The sequence below is a fragment of the Rhinopithecus bieti genome, unplaced genomic scaffold, assembly GCF_001698545.2.
Source record: "Rhinopithecus bieti isolate Rb0 unplaced genomic scaffold, ASM169854v2 scaffold_37314, whole genome shotgun sequence".
In the NCBI taxonomy this organism is placed as follows: domain Eukaryota; kingdom Metazoa; phylum Chordata; class Mammalia; order Primates; family Cercopithecidae; genus Rhinopithecus; species Rhinopithecus bieti.
This window is the reverse complement of record NW_016816196.1, coordinates 313,157-329,460: the sequence shown is the minus strand read 5'-3', so window position 1 is coordinate 329,460 and position 16,304 is coordinate 313,157. Positions and strand designations below refer to the sequence as shown.

At 40.2% G+C, this 16,304-nt stretch overlaps 1 protein-coding gene across 1 annotated transcript in view; it reads left to right on the top strand.

Annotated features, from left to right (window-relative positions):
- The window catches only part of MYO3B (myosin IIIB), a gene marked incomplete at its 5' end in the record, with an annotated part of 364,721 nt that overhangs the window by 134,213 nt on the left and 214,204 nt on the right, over positions 1-16,304 (top strand). Inside the window, one exon of the mRNA XM_017854464.1 lies at positions 8,722-8,787. Coding sequence (XP_017709953.1) covers positions 8,722-8,787 — 66 coding nt within the window. The remainder of the gene's footprint in view (positions 1-8,721; positions 8,788-16,304) is intronic.

The window sequence follows — 16,304 nt, the reverse complement described above, 5'->3', positions numbered from 1 at the left end:
ATATATAACATATATAAATATTATATACAATTACATTATATTTAATACATATATAGATATGTGTATTATAGTATATATACATATGCTAGTAATTCCACTAGAGATTATGTATTGTATGTATTACATATATATACTATAATACATATATATAATATATATATTTTTTCAAATATTTTCTCTAGTGGAATTACTAGCATATGTGTATATATATATAAAATGTATAAATATATATATTTGAAAGACAGTCTCACTTTGTCACCCAGGCTGGAGTACAGTGGCTCCATCTTGGCTCACTGCAGCCTCAATCTCCCAGGTTCAGACGATCCTCCTGCCTCAGCCTCCCAAGTAGCTGATACTACAGGCACCTGCCACCATGCCTGGCTAAGTTTTGTATTTTTAGTAGAGACAGGGTTTCGTTGTGTTGCCCAGGCTGGTTTTGAACTCCTGAACTCAAGTGATCTGCCCGCCTCAGCCTCTCAAAGTGCTAGGATTACAGGCATGAGCCACCACATTGGCCACATATGTATATTTTGAATATATCTTCGTCTGTGTCACATATGCTGGGGTTATTACCTAGGGATACCCACTACTGGAACAAGGTAGCAGGTTCTTGCAAGTGGAACCCAGCAATAGGGTTTAAAGTTTGTAGCTGCTGGAATCCATCAACTCAAGGTCACTATTTACAGTGTGTTCTATGGCATTACAGTGTGTTCTATGGAGCACTATTAATAATCCTGTGGGATCATTTGCTGATTGCTTCTTCCTTGGCTGTAGCTCTGTTGCCCCCACTGCTGTGAAATTGCTCATTGAGCCACCCCCAGAAGATGCAGCAGTATATTCTCTCTTTGTATTTAATTTCTTGGAAGGATACTAAGTGTTCACTTGTCAGTGCTTTTGCCACCTAAGAAATATTTTAAAAGTTTGAAATCCCATATGACATGTGGCATATGTAAGCCATTTCAGCCTTCTTTCTAATAGTAACAAAAATAGAAACAACCTAAATGTTCACCAATACATGAATGGCTAAATATAGTTACCCATTTTGTGGAATGCCATTTAGGTATGAAAGTGATATGGATGAACTTTAAGCGGTATTACTGAATGGAAAAAATAAGTACCAGGATATTTATGTGGTGTATAATCCCATTTCTATGCTTTCAACTATATTATAAAAATTAATAATTATAAAAATTAAGGCCAGGAGCAGTGGCTCATGCCTGTAATCCCAGCACTTTGGGAGGCCGAGACAGATCACCTGAGGTTAGGAGTTCAAGACCAGCCTGGCCAACATGGTGAAACACTGTCTCTACAAAAATACAAAAATTAGCTGGGCATGATGGCAGGTGTCTATAATCCCAGCTACTTGGGAGGCTGAGACGGGAGAATCACTTGAACCTGAGAGGTAGAGGTTGCAGTGAGCCAAGATCACTCCATTGCACTCCAGCCTGGGCAAGTCAACAAGACTCTGTCTCAAAAAAAAAAAAAAATTAATATATCACCCAATTTATATTGTAACATCTACTTACAGCACAGAAAAACTGTGTGTGTGTGTATATATATATATAAATAAATATATAAAATATTTATAGCAGATACTACAAATGCATGTAATAAAAGGTCTAAAAGAATACAACCCATACTGATAATGGGGAGGAGACTGGTATTAGGAGTTATAATGAGGAGGAATTTTGCTTTTTATTCTCTACGTTCCAGTATTGAGGATTTTTTATTTTTATTTTTTTTTTTGATGTAGTTTCACTCTGTCGCCAGGCTGGAGTAGAGTGGCGCCATCTTGGCTCACAGCAACCTCCACCTCCCAGGTTCCAGCGATTCTTCTGCCTCAGCCTCCCGAGTAGATGGGATTACAGGCTCAGGCCACCACACCTGGCTAATTTTTATATTTTTCTTTGTTTTTTTTTTTTTTTTTTAGTATAGATGGGGTTTCACTATGTTGGCCAGGCTGGTCTCGAACTCCTGACCTCAAGTGATCTGCCTGCCTTGGCCTCCCAAAGTGCTGGGATTACAGGGGTGAGCCCCCGTACCTGGCCAGGGAATGTTTTTTACACTGAGATGAATCACGTATTACAATTAAATGTAAACATTTTTAAATAATTGATTTTGAACAGGTAAGATGTGACTTAGGGAGAAAAGCAACTTTAGGAACAGCTGGGGCAAGATACTGAGAGAGACACTGAGAGAGACACAGACACATGACTAACTATTCAACTTTATTAATGATGTCTACCAATTGTAATCAGAATGGCAGCTCTGTTGCTGTAGTTAATACTATCAGGACAGTTAATTACACTCAAATGTCTTGCTTTTTTGCTTTTATGAGTAAGTAAATAGAATGTCTTTTTAAGACATTCCTAAGTGTTTAACTGGATGTTAACAATTGTTTCTTATTTATTATGCTTCTTTCTATCTTCCTCTGTTATTCCCCTTCTCCTCCAAAACCCTCCTCCCCTAGTCAGCTGATTTATGTCCCCTCTGTGAACAGAGGTCCTGCTTTAAAATTCACAACTTTCAGGAAGCCTTTCTTAATTAACTCTGCCTCACTGAGAAATTTTTTACTCAGCGTCTCCTTGGTGAGTGTGCTTTAATGTTTGAGGGCTTCATTTTGCACCTTCTTGAGGCATTGCTTGCTAATTGGTTTTGTCTTTTTTTTTTTTTTTTTTTTTTTTTTTTTTTTTTTTTTGCATATATGTTCTCTTAATTCATCTTCCAAACTAGTGGACTCTTCATGAGATAAAATATGGGAAAGAGTGGGGCATATGGGCATTGGAGACAGAAATACCTGAATTTAAAACCTGGTTCTTCCAATTTTTGCTGAATGTTCTTGAGAAAATTTCTTCTTTTAAGTTGCATTTTCTTCACTTGTGAAACTAGAATAATTCCTATTTATAGGGTTGTTGCAACGTTTAGTTGACTTATATGTGAGGCACTTGACATGAAGCTTTGTGGTAGTAAGCACTCAACACATGATGGTTATTGGTATTCATCTCCTTCTGTCTCTGACCCACTATGTATGTGTGTATAATGGTCGTGACATCAGCTATTGTCTACAGTGAGGTTTAAATTATGATTTGTTGCTCATTTTAGTTATAGATATTCAGAGACCTGGAGACATTTGGGCTTCAAAAGCAGAGGAATGAGGCTTATATTGTCAAATCCAAATCAAGTTAATATTCCTTTATTCTTCAAATCTGCTTGCTGTGAATAATTTAGTTGGAATTTGCTCCTATCCGAAAGAGCTGTTCCATATTTGTCTAATTTTATGCTACTTTGAAGACCAAGTCGTATTTTGTCTTATCACCATTTCTTGGCCTACATACAACATGTATATGTTTGTATGCATTCATTTAAAAAATTTACTGAGTAGTTCTGTGCTGGGCACTATAGATACACAAGAAACATGAGTAGGAGCTTGCCAGGTGGATAAATTAGGGAGAGCATTCTAAACTGGAGGTACATCATGTGCAGTCCCTGAGGCATGAAAGAATAGGACCTGTTTTGGAGCCACAAGTACGGTGTAGCACAGTGCTCGGCATCTGGCGAGCAAGTGGTTTAAGATGAAATCAAGTAGACAGGTAGGTGATAGGAAAGACCATTTGTATATATCATGCAAAGGGGTTAACATTTTATCATTCTGGCAGTGTGCATCTGCTGAAGAATTTTGAGCAAGGAAATAACGAGGTCACATTTGTATGTTATAAAGAAATTCTAGCTACCAAGTACAAGATGGATTAGAGGGGTGTGAGGTAGAGGGAAGGAGAAAAACAAGGAGGCCACGGGAGTAGTATGGGTATGAAATGATGAGTGACTGGACTAGGATGTGAAAGAGGGGACAGGTTATGAGTAAGGGATTTAGGAAGTAGAACTGAGAAGACTTGACATTTGATTGGTATATTAGTTTTCTATTACTATCATAACAAATCACCACAAACTTAGAGGCTGAAAACAACACAAATTTATTATCTTATGGTTCTTTAAGTTAGAAGTCTGCCGTGGGTCTCAGTGGGCTAACATCAAGGTGTCAGTAGGGCTGTACTTCTTTCTTAAGCATTAGGGGAAATTTATTTTCTGGCTCATTAAGGTTATTAGCAGAGTTCATTTCCTTGCTTCTATAGAATTGAGATTCTCATTTCTTTGCTAGGTATCAGCTGAGGCCCATTTCCATCTTCCAGATGCTGCCTGCATTTCTTGGCTCATGGCCACTTCCTCCATTTTCAAAGGCAGCAATGACGGGTTAAGTCCCTTTCATATGTTGAATCTCTCCTGACTCTTCTTTTTTCTTTCTGCCTCCCTCTTCCACTTTAAAAGAGTCATGTGATTAAGTTGGGCCCATTCAGGTAATTCAAGACAACCTCCCCGTCTCCAGGACCTTTACCTTAATTACATAAATAAAGTCTCTTTGCCATATAAAGTAGAGTATTAATAGGTTCTGAGGATTAGAATGTGGACATCTTTGAGGGAGCCATTATTCTGCATGCTCTAATTGGATATGGGAGAATGTAGAATCCAGGTTTCTGACTTCAACAACCAGGTGGAATGCAGCCTTAAGAAAGGAAGATGTTGTGGCCAGGCACAGTGTCTCACGCCTGTAATCCCAGCACTTTGGGAGGCCGAGGTGAGTGGATCACCTGAGGTCGGGAGGTTCGAGAGCAGCCTGACCAACATGGAGAAATCCTGTCTCTACTAAAAATACACATTAGCCGGGCATGGTGGCACATGTCTATAATCCCAGCTACTAGGGAGGCTGAGGCAGGAGAATCGCTTGAACCTGGGAGGCGGAGGTTGTGGTGGGCTGAGATCGTGCCATTGCACTCCAGGCTGGGCAACAAGAGTGAAACTCCGTCTCAAAAAAAAAAAAAAAAAAAAGGAAGATGTTGGTTTTGAACATGGTGACCTTAAGATGTCTCTGGGAAATTAAAATGCAACCATCTAGTAAGTAGTCAGATGCACCAGCTAAAAGGCAGACAAGCCAAATCAAGGCATCGTTAGGAAGGCTGTGCAACAATACAGTAACGCCCTCAGTGATTTTTTTTTTTTTTTCGAGACGGAGTCTCGCTCTGCTCGCTGGGCTGGAGTGCAGTGCCGGATCTCAGGCTCACGAAGGCTCCGAGCCTCACGGGTTACAAGCGATTCTCCTGCCTACCTCCAAGTAGCCGGGACTACAGGCGGCCCACCACAACGCCCGGCCAGTTTTTTTTTTTTGTTTTTCTTTTTTTTGTATTTTTAGTAGAGACCGCAGGCGTTCTGGCACCCGTGTTTCAGCCGGATGGTCTACGATCCCTACGCTCGGTGATCCCGCGCCGTCGACCGCCGTCTCGCCTCCCAAAAGTGCTGGGATTACAGGCTTGAGCCACCGCGCCCGGCTGGGATCGATAATGTTCTAACTGCAAAAGAGGGAGAAACACTCACAAATGAAACAAGAATAACCTACATGGTTTCCCTTCACTGGTGTTCTTTCTGGGTTGTGAGAGAATTAGAATTTATATTGCCAGTCCAAACAAAGTACTGCAAAGTCTTCAAATTCATTTGGTTTTCATTATGTACAGACAATAATCTTTCACAAGATCTTGCTTTACTGAACCAAAGCAGGATGAATTCCAGGAAAGGCAGGACATTTACAGGATCAGATGAGGTTCTCTTAACCAACTTTCTATGATGTTGGGCTCCAAAGAAGATGTTTCCTTGTGTGATGGTTATGGTGAAGCCGTAGAGGGTTGGTGGTGACCTGGGTGAGTGGTGGTTGGCTGCCATTCTCCTCAGGCCAATAACTAAACAATACCCCCTGTGCATATTTCCTGTGGAGAAAGAGACTGAACACAGGAAGGTACATTATTCTCTATATTAAAGTGGATATCCACCATCTATTTCTCATTGAACCCTTGCCAGGTCACTCTCTGCTTATGGAAGAGAGATGCCCCTTCCCTGCTGGGCTGGCCAGTGTTGAGCCTACTAGTGTCATTTCAGTCAAATCTGTTCAATCTGTCTACAAATGACTTAGTCACGGTGAACTGCTTTGGAGGTGAATTAAGTCTATTAGACAGTAGATTGCTTAAGCAGCTCTTCTCTGTGGGACTGACCTCAGTGAGAACAGAAGGATCAGGAAACCTGAGAAGATCAAGGGAAGTGCAAATCCTGGGAAGTGCTGTAGAGATGATCTAGGATAACTGACTCACTGAAAGACAGAGCACCAAAGCTGCCCACAGAGGTGAGCTGGCAGGGCATGTGGACGTAAAACCTCAGATAGCCACAGGCAGTAAGAACTGCTGAGCCAAACTAGGATTGAAGCTGAAGTTATGTGATGGTACTAGGGAAAGACGAAGGCATATGTTGTTGAATGGAGTGAATGAGATAAAGAGGCAGCCTCCTCCTTTGTCTCTGATCCAGGAGAAGGGGGAAAAAAATTAACTGCTATTCTTTCTGGGTCATACACAGATAACTTACTGGTTTTTGAATTATAAGATGTGAAGGGTAACTAAATTCATATGCAGAACAGATAAATTATCTCCTTCCTCTAATCATTCTTCCTCCTCACTTTATCCTTCCCTGCTGCTCTCTCTTCAGATCCAAAAGATCATATATAGTCAAGCCTCAAAGTTACTTTTTTTGGACTTACTATGCGTTTTTATGTCCCTATGTCTTGGCACATGTTGTTTTCTGAGCCTAAAATAGCTTCACTCTCCTTCTTTATCTTGAAAAATCCACTCTAATTTTCAGGAGCCAGCTCAAGTTTATCTTCTTTATAAAGTCTTTTGGGACTCCCTAGATGGAGTAAGCAGCACCTTAACTATTCTACCCACACACCATGCTTGTGCTTCTGGTATGTCACTTATCATATTATGTTCTCATCATATGGTAGGAAAATACTTGGAAAGGTTATCTCACTGAGGATTAGACTCAGCTGCATGTACTAGTGGCTTGAAGAAAACAGAAGACTATTTCTCTCTTATAAAGGAAGATTAGGGGGAAGCAGAGTAGAGCTGGTATGGCAGCTTTGCAATGTCATCATGAATCCAGTTTTCTATCTGTTTGCTTTGTCATACTCAGCTCATAGTTTTCATTTTCAAGTTCATCTGATGTCCTCAATGGCTGCTCAAGCTCCAGCCATCATATCCATGCTCTAAAAGAAAGAAGGGGAAGGGGAAGAATGTCATGTCTCCCCTCTTTTAAGGAGACTTTCTGGAAATACCATATAATAATTCTGTTTATAAATCATTGACTAGAACTCGGTCACAGAACCACATCTAGCCATAAGGAACTCAAGAAATTGTGATCTTTATTATGGCAGCAGTATGCTGAATTAAAAGTTGCGCCATAAGAAATGAGAAGATGAGGCCGGGCGCGGTGGCTCAAGCCTGTAATCCCAGCACTTTGGAAGGCCGAGACGGGCGGATCACGAAGTCAGGAGATCCAGACCATCCTGGTCTACACGGTGAAACCCCGTCTCTACTAAAAAAAAATACAAAAAAAACTAGCCGGGCGAGACGGCGGGCGCCTGTAGTCCCAGCTACTCGGAGGCTGAGGCAGCGAGAATGGCGTAAACCCGGGAGGCGGAGCTTGCAGTGAGCTGAGATCCGGCCACTGCACTCCAGCCCTGGGCGACAGAGCTAGACTCCGTCTCCAAAAAAAAAAAAAAAAAAAAAAAAAAAGAAAATGAGAAGATGATGTCGAGGGACAGCTTGTGGTCACATTATCTGATATATATTTATTTCTGGTAATTCCTGCTGCTTCCATTCCTCTGCCTATTGAATCTGAGCAATCCATGGCTTTAGGAAGCAGTTGGAATCCAGGTAAAAACAAGGATCACATGTGATGGCTTTAAAATTTACAGCCATAATTCAGGTGTGCAGAACTGTCACTTTCTTCATTTTCTGAACTTGAGTTGCCCACAAGCCCCTATTTCCATGTATTGCTAAAAAAAAAGTCTCATCAATTAAAGGTAATGTAGTCACTTGTGTTTTAAAATCAGATCTCTTTAGGGTATTCAATCAAATTCAGGGCTCTTCCCCCATCCCCCACCCCCCCCTTTTTTTTTTTTTTTGCCCTCTCACCAGGAGGTGGTCTGGTTATCTAACGTTCTTTTTGCCATTCTCTCATTCTCTTGGACCTCCAATTATTAGGTATGGTATATGTCTGTCTCCTTCTCTACCCAGGAACTTCACAGAGTCTGGGGCATTGTTTTGACTGTTTGACTTTCTCCAGTGCTTGTTGCAGAAGTTGATATATAGGAAATAGTTAAAAATGTGACTATGAATTTATGAGTATACTTTAAATGCATCACATAATTAATTCAAATGGTACCATAATGATTTGAAAATCCTGTACAATTAAAAGTCTATTTCACTAAAACCTCTGGCACTATGTTTATAGCTTTCTTATAGCACTAATAATCCTCAGTTCTGTTATAGTAGTTTGTGCGCTTGCCTCACCCCTCATTAGTGTGTCTGCTTCTGGAAGAATGTTCCTGATCTTTGTAATTTTCACAGGTCCTGAGAAGGCCAGGGACGTAGTAGGTCTTCAGTCAATGAAAATGAATGACTACAGGAATAGGGGTTGGCACTTTATAATCCACCACTAAAAAATGACTCTTATATGAGAACAAACAGATTTTATTAGAGCTATTTAGAATGATATCAATAAAAACAAGTTGATATTTTGCCTTTAATGAAACTCTTCTTTTTTAAGAAAAAATTGCTGTTGTTTTTTCAGAAATCCTCCACCGACTTTACTTCATCCAGAAAAATGGTGTGAAGAATTCAATCACTTTATTTCACAGTGAGTATTTCTTCCACTAAAAATTGCGTATCTAGCAAGGCCTTGATCAGTGATTGGAGAAATCCAGGCTGTGGAATTTACTTGGCACTAGAGGTTGTTATGCCTGTTAGCACATTGTGACTCAGGGTTTGTTTTAGTAAATGATAGAACATCCCTTTGCAAGATGTGAAAGGTAAGGCATTCCATTTGACTCTCAGTTATAATAAGTCCTTCTTATCATATGGATCACATTTATCTGAGAACCTACTTTGTCCTAGGGCAAATATTGACAACTTGTCATGTTTAATGGGAAGAGATGAAACATCTAAAAATCCGATGCCCACACTGGGACTAAAGAGAAGGCAGAAGGTAGCAGCCTCCAACAGAGTTTTTGCAGTGTGAAAGCTGGGCTTGCTTTAGGATCTGTGGCTTGGGAACAAGGGTCCAGTTTCCAAGATGATTGAGGGGCAAAGTAAAATCTCAGGCCTGGGGTACCAAGGTAAGGTATCCCAGCCAAGGCTGTGAAGGTATGAGGAACAAAATGAAGGCCAAGCTGATGGTGTGACATACCTGGTAGGAGCTATGTCACTAGGCAAGAATTACTGGGACTCAGACAGGAGTAGAATCAACAGTGAAACCAACAGTGGCTCAGTGTTGGGGTCATGAGCTTTTGGACCACACCAGTCCTAAATCTGAGAAAGATACTCAGACTACTGGAGGGGGTTACAAGACCCCAAGCTAGGGGCCTGGTGAATTGTGGGGACAGGAATCTAGACCAGGCATTACCAACCGTACCAAGGCACAGGAGCTTGGAAGAAGTACTGTGGGATCTAGCATATCAAACAAGGTGTTCAGAGGTCGTGGGAGGAGAAAAGAAGTGACCAAAATGGCTGATAAACAAGAAGCGGGAAGGGTCAACACAAATTTTTCTAATTTATGCCTCTGTGCAAACTTAGCTTTCACAAAGAAGCCAGGCAATAAAGCAAAGTGGGTCTTTTGATCATCTTCCTGAATAAATCACGATACGGATCAACAATCACTTATCCATAATTCCAAAATCCAAAGAGCTCCAAAAGATAAAAGTTATTTTGTAGTCGAGTCATTTAACAGCAAAACCTAACCTTACGTGAACTGATTTGGTTAACTGTGAGGCTATTTATAGTTGTTATTTATCTTACTTAATGTGAATATTCATGTGTTTGGCGGCAGATATATTTGTTTGATTGTAGTGTGCTGCCCCAGATCCTGCTGGGGCTGTTACATAATATACAGTAAATGTACCAGTTTACCTTTCTAAAATTCGATAGAATTCTGAATTCCAAAATACATTTGACTCCATGGGGTTTGTGCAAACAGCTATGAACCTGTATTTCATTTTCATTTCAAATACAGTACAGTTGAGGGTCCCTGAATTTGTTTGCTTGCCCCATCCCTCTTGAACTTTTGTTCCTCAGGAAAGGGGAGTGGAAAAGAACTCAAAGAACCCTACTAAGAAAGACTGTGTTGGAACATGACCATGAAGTTGAAGGCCGGGGGTGGAGGGTATCTTGTTGCCTCTTCAGCCCCACATTGACATTTTTGCCCTGGCTGCAGAATGCACTAGGAGCAGCCACAAGTCAAAGGTGATGGTGTCAGGCCCTGTTGAGAGGAAAAACAGATACTTGTAGGAGGAATGATGCTCACATAAGAGCAGTGGAAGAGCCACTTCCAGAGGTTTGGGACCTAAAAGACTAGGCAGAGAAAACTAAAGAGCTGAAGACACGCTGGTAGCTTGGGACCACATTTTGGACCACTCCAAGGAAAGAAATCTGGGAGCTAAGGTTCCAATGATTTTGCTGATAAAGGCTGGATCCAAAGATTTTTCCTTTTCATTTCATTGCTGCACAGAGATACTCTTGACTGACCTTGTCTAAGCTGTTGTCCTAGAAAAATCCATTACATATTCACGAATACAGCTTCCCATACCAAACTCTCCTGATGCCTCTAAAAATGTGATTAGACACAAAACTTTGGCTTATGTATTCTTTTTCAAGAGTATGTTTGTAATCATAAACTAAGCACAGTATTCCTTGGATGGATTTGAGAATAGAGGTACATAATTGATGACAGGGATTGGACTACACACAATGCAGTTGACTCTTAAACAATGCAGGGGTTAGGGGTGCTGACTACCCCCCACCTTGTGAAGTCAAACGTTGCCTATAACTTTTGACTCTCCAAAATCTTAACTACTGATAGCTTACTGTTGACTGGAAGCCGTGCCGATAACATAAACTGTTGATTAATACATATTTTATATGTTATATGTTTTATATACTGTATTCTTACAATAAAGTAAGCTAGAGAAAAGAAAATGTTATTAGGAAAGTCGTAAGGAAGAGAAATGCGTTTACTGTTCATTACTTGGAAGTGGATCATCATAAAGGTCTTCGTCCTCATCTTTTTCACATTGAATAGGCTGAGGAGGAGGAAGAAGAGGAGGGGTTGGTTCTGCTGTCTCAGCGTTAGCAGAGGTGGAAGAAAATCCACGTGTAAGTGCATCCGTGCAGTTCAAATCCATGTTGTTCAAGGGTCAACTATGCAGAAATTCCTCCCTAACACTGATGGCTCCTTATGGCAAATCCTATTATACACCAATTCAGATCTGCTATGTTTTTCCCAATTCTGAGAATTTCAGATGCACTCATTCTGAGTTGCAAAAGGTCCTGAGTACTAGAATGGAGGGCTAAACACAGAAAACAATGCCTTTGAATGTGCAAACTATCAGGAGCAAAGCAAAAAGTATCCTGTTGAAATTGCAGGGGAGGGAGAGTCTGGAAAGTTTATAATGAATCAGGAAGGCAATTAGAAATTAAGTGATTATGTGGTTTATTCCTAGTTTAAGATGGAAATATGTCATCAGTCTTCTTTTTGTTTAATGAGTTGTCTTTACAGTTTTTTATTACTGAAAAATTTTATATAGTAGGTGTTCATAGATTCCTTATTCACCTCAGCCCTCCAATCCTGCTTTCCCATAACATCTTAGGTTCTTCAACCATAAATTCTTCTGCAATATTTTTGGGAATATTTCTCAAAATTGGGGACTGATTATTATATTACATATCTTTAAATAGAAGCCTGCTCACCATTCCCAAATAATATACTTTCTTTTTTTCTTTTTTTGAGACAGTCTCACTGTGTTGCTCAGGCTGGAGTGCAGTGGCATGATCTTGGCTCACTGCAACCTTGGCCTCCTGGGATCAAGTGATTCTTGTGCCTCAGCTACCCATGTAGCTGGAATTACAGCTGTGTGCCACCAGGACCAGTTAGTTTTTGTATTTTTAGCAGAGACGGGGTTTCGCCATGTTGGCCAGGTTGGTCTCAAACTACTGACCTCAAGTGATCTGCCCACCTCAGCCTCCCAAAGTGCTGGGATTATAGGTGTGAGCCACTGAGCCCAGCCCCAGATAATATCCTTTCATTTTGTAGGGGAGACTGCTGACACTAGGCTGCCCTTACTCAGCCTATCAAATGCAGTTTGACCAAATGCCATTCATTATATTTATTCAGATCTCTAATTCAATAAAAACAATGATACTCACTGGTTTTGAAATGTCTGTTTAAAGAGAGAGGCTTAGTTTGTTTTTATACTTATCTTGCTTGTATTAGGAGGCAAGGGAAAGAAAGATGGAGGATTAAGACCTTCAGATTATAAGCTTTTCATTATTGGAGAGACTGGGCTGGAGAAGATGATTATCTGGTAATTTTAGGAAAAGTTTCTTTTAACCTGAATTATACAGATAATTGCTTCAGTTCCCTTTGTAGACCAAGCCACAGTAAATCTGTTTCTCTTTAAAGAATAAATAGGACTAAAAGTTCCTTAATGGCTTTAAGACCTTTAATACTTTGTCCTCATGTGACTGCTGAACCGTAACAGAGTCGATTCAATACTCTAGGTCTTTTTTAGTCCATGCTGGTCACTGCCCACCAAAAGATTTCGTATTGACTGCTGCAGGGATCTGAACAAGCTGGTCTGGCTGCAGCCTAGTGATTATAGCTATGTAGACAGGGGACAGGGGTGTTTGTGTGTGCACGTGCATATGCGTGTAAGAGGGCCAGGGAGGTAGGAAAGCAGGAGCACTGGGGATGTGGCTTAGTGTGTTTCAGATTTATTTCCAGCCTCCTTAATTTGGAGATAGTAGGAGAGATTTTTTAAAACATCTAAAAGTCTAAAATACTTTTAGTAAACCTGTTTGGGGGTTTTAAAAGAAGCATCAGCCTGTTTGGTTCTGAACCTTTGGTTGTTAGTGATAATTGATTCATTTATATGTATTAGCCATGCATTTATCAAAGCATGATTCCTGACAGCTTAGTTATGATAAATTAAATGCAGTGTTCACATAAATTCTGCAGTGCTTTTTATCCATATGCTAGGACCCTGCTTGATGTGTTTTGTCACCTCTATAATGTGTGGTTGGCTTTGTAGAGATTTCATTATCAGCCCTTTCCCCTATGACTAAAGCTATTTGCATAACAAGTTTATCTGGTTCAAGTACCAGCCAGACTTCTGCTTTGTCAGGAGGCTCCATTCAGAAGTAGCCTTTTGATAAGATAAAAATAATTTTCGTTTTGTCAACTTCACCTTGTCAACTTCACCTAATGGATGCCACTTTTCTTTTTAAGTTCAAACTAATTTCAGGTCTTTGGAACAAACTACAAATATACTTTCCAAGTCATTAATCAGAAGGTATTTGTGAGCTATGCTTTCTCATTTTGCCTCTAAAACTTTAGGGGTTTTATTAGGAATTAAATTTAGGACCTCATCATCAGTGGCCCTTGAGCCGATTAGTGAGACAATCAAGATGGATTTCTCTTGGTCAAGGGCAGTTCCACCAACAGCATTATGGCTCCTCAGCTTTGGATTTAATAACGACTTGAACTATATGGTCACCTGCACATGAACTGTTCTTGGAGTGGTTCGCTTGGGTGGTATAAGGGAGAAAAAGTAGTATCTTTTCCTCACCTATTGTGAGGTTAATGGCTGACATTCCTATAACAAAAGACAGATTAACAAGAGAAAAGTGAAACAAATTTATTTAATGTAAGTTTTATGTGACACAGGAGCCTTCACTCAAAAACCAAGTGAAAACTACTTTTGTGGTTAGGTTTAATGAATGATGGACAGTTGTATAGAAGTATGATTGAACAAAAAAGGGTATGATCTAATGGTAATCAACTGGGGGAAACTTAGCAAGTGCTCAGATTCTTCTCAGCCTCTCTGTGTAACATTTCTTCCTTCTGATTATAGGGCAGGTCACCCCTCACATGAGGATCTTCAAGAGAGAGGGGCTGGGAGAAGGTCAGAGGGACCTTTCTGTTTTTGTGGTTTTCTTAATTGTCTTCTGCTTAAAATACTCAGTATGCTGAGGGGCCTTATTTTGGGGTAGTGTTTCCTGAACTGCATCAGCATCTAGCATACTGGAGTGTCTATTTCTCATTTCCCAGAGTGAGCATTGTGGCTGAGTCCTGCCATTTAGTCACAAATGTTGAAGCAGCCTTTCCTATCCCTCTAAATGACATTCAAATGGGTATAGGCAGTTGCACTGAGTGTTAACAAGGTAAGATCACTCTGAGCCATAAAACTACGAAGACTAATGGTCATTTGCATATGTTTGTTCTTTAAAAATTGAAACTCAGATCTGGAACATTTGCTTTCACTGTAGGCCTGAATGCTGATAAAGCTAACCATTTTGGGGTGGTTGTTTGCTTGACATTGATTGTATTTCCCTAAAGGCAACAATTCTCAGCTCTTAGCCTTTCTCCATTTTGTGTTTCAAGGCTGCTTAATTCCGCATGGCTTTATAGTGTCAATGAACAACACAATTGCAATGATAAATATCGTAACTCAGTGATTAAGTTCCACAGACATTCTTGGCTATTTAAGTCTTGTTGGATTCTCAGGAGGCCATGCGAAGGGTTAATACTTCCTAGAGTAGAAGGATACAATAACCTTTATTTACATTACTTCACAAATTCGTAATTTTTAATTAAAATGAGCAGTGGTATCTCTAGTGACAGACTCTCTCCATTTTAGATTTATTTAGCCAATCATTAGCTATTATGATTTCTTGAATTAATTAGCATCTCTTGAGCTACAGGGAATTAATGAATTAATAAAAACTCATGGAGAAGCTCAAAATTAACACAAAAAGTAAGTTAACCCCCCCAAAATTATCCACTCTTCACTTAACATATATTGATCAATACACTTATAAATGCAACTCAAATCCTTTCTTATTTTGAAATATTGGGATTTTGTTTTTCATGAGAAGAACAAATAAAGCTATGTGTGAATTTCAAGGTTATATCTCCCTGAAGAACATCTAATTTAGATTACCTAATAGATCATCTAAAGACACCAAGGGCCTGATTTGATCTCACTTATACCCTACTTATAAAGTCAGCTGATAAAATCTGATTTTCTCATAGTGTAAACCAGGAAGCAGTTCAGTGTGACTTGAAGTTTGAAACATGGTACCCACATATACCTGGAATATTCTAGGAATATATCCTGTCTTCTTAGGAACCATGGCAACGTGAGATAAATGAAGGTTTAGCCTCATACAAAATAAGAAAAAGGCATAGTAACGTGGGTAATCTAGACTGTTGTCAACATATCCTGTTTATTTCCTGACAGATGCTGGGTTTAGATCTTGTGAGAAACCAGATCTATAGCATATGTCATAGATTTTATGTTAGTGCTTGTGGCACATCATGTTAGCTGACTTTTGTAGCTGCCGTGGATTCATTAAACTATGTCTGTACCATTTTCTCCATACTGGCTTTTCTTTCTTCTTTTAAAAAAATTACACTTGATTTTCATACTGTAAATCGAAAAGACTCTATAATTGAAATAATAGAAAGCGAGGGTGAGCGCTGCATTGTCTGTGTGTGCTTGTGCCTGGTGGTGGTGGCTCACACATTCGCCTCTCCCCAGAGTGCCACCTGGAATATCACCAGGAAGAGGCAGCTGTGGAAGAGCAGTGCTATAGCATGTGTATCCAGCTGTGTCACCTACTAGCTGTGTAATCTTGGAAAAGATATTTAACCTGTCTGACTGCAGGTCCTCAGTTGTCATATTGGGGCTGAGAGTAGTATCACTGCGAGGATTAAATTACATAATGTATATGTAGTACTTGACAAATAAGAATAATTAACATACGTAACTCTTTTTTTTGTTTTTTTGTTTTTTGATTTTTTGTTTTTGTTTTTTTTGGGGACGGAGTCTCACTCTGTCGCCCGGGCTGGAGTGCAATGGCCGGATCTCAGCTCACTGCAAGCTCCGCCTCCCGGGTTCATGCCATTCTCCTGCCTCAGCCTCCCGAGTAGCTGGGACTACAGGCACCCGCCACCTCGCCCGGCTAGTTTTTTTGTATTTTTTAGTAGAGACGGGGTTTCACAGTGTTAGCCAGGATGGTCTCGATCTCCTGACCTCGTGATCCGCCCATCTCGGCCTCCCAAAGTGCTGGGATTACAGGCTTGAGCCACCGCGCCCGGCC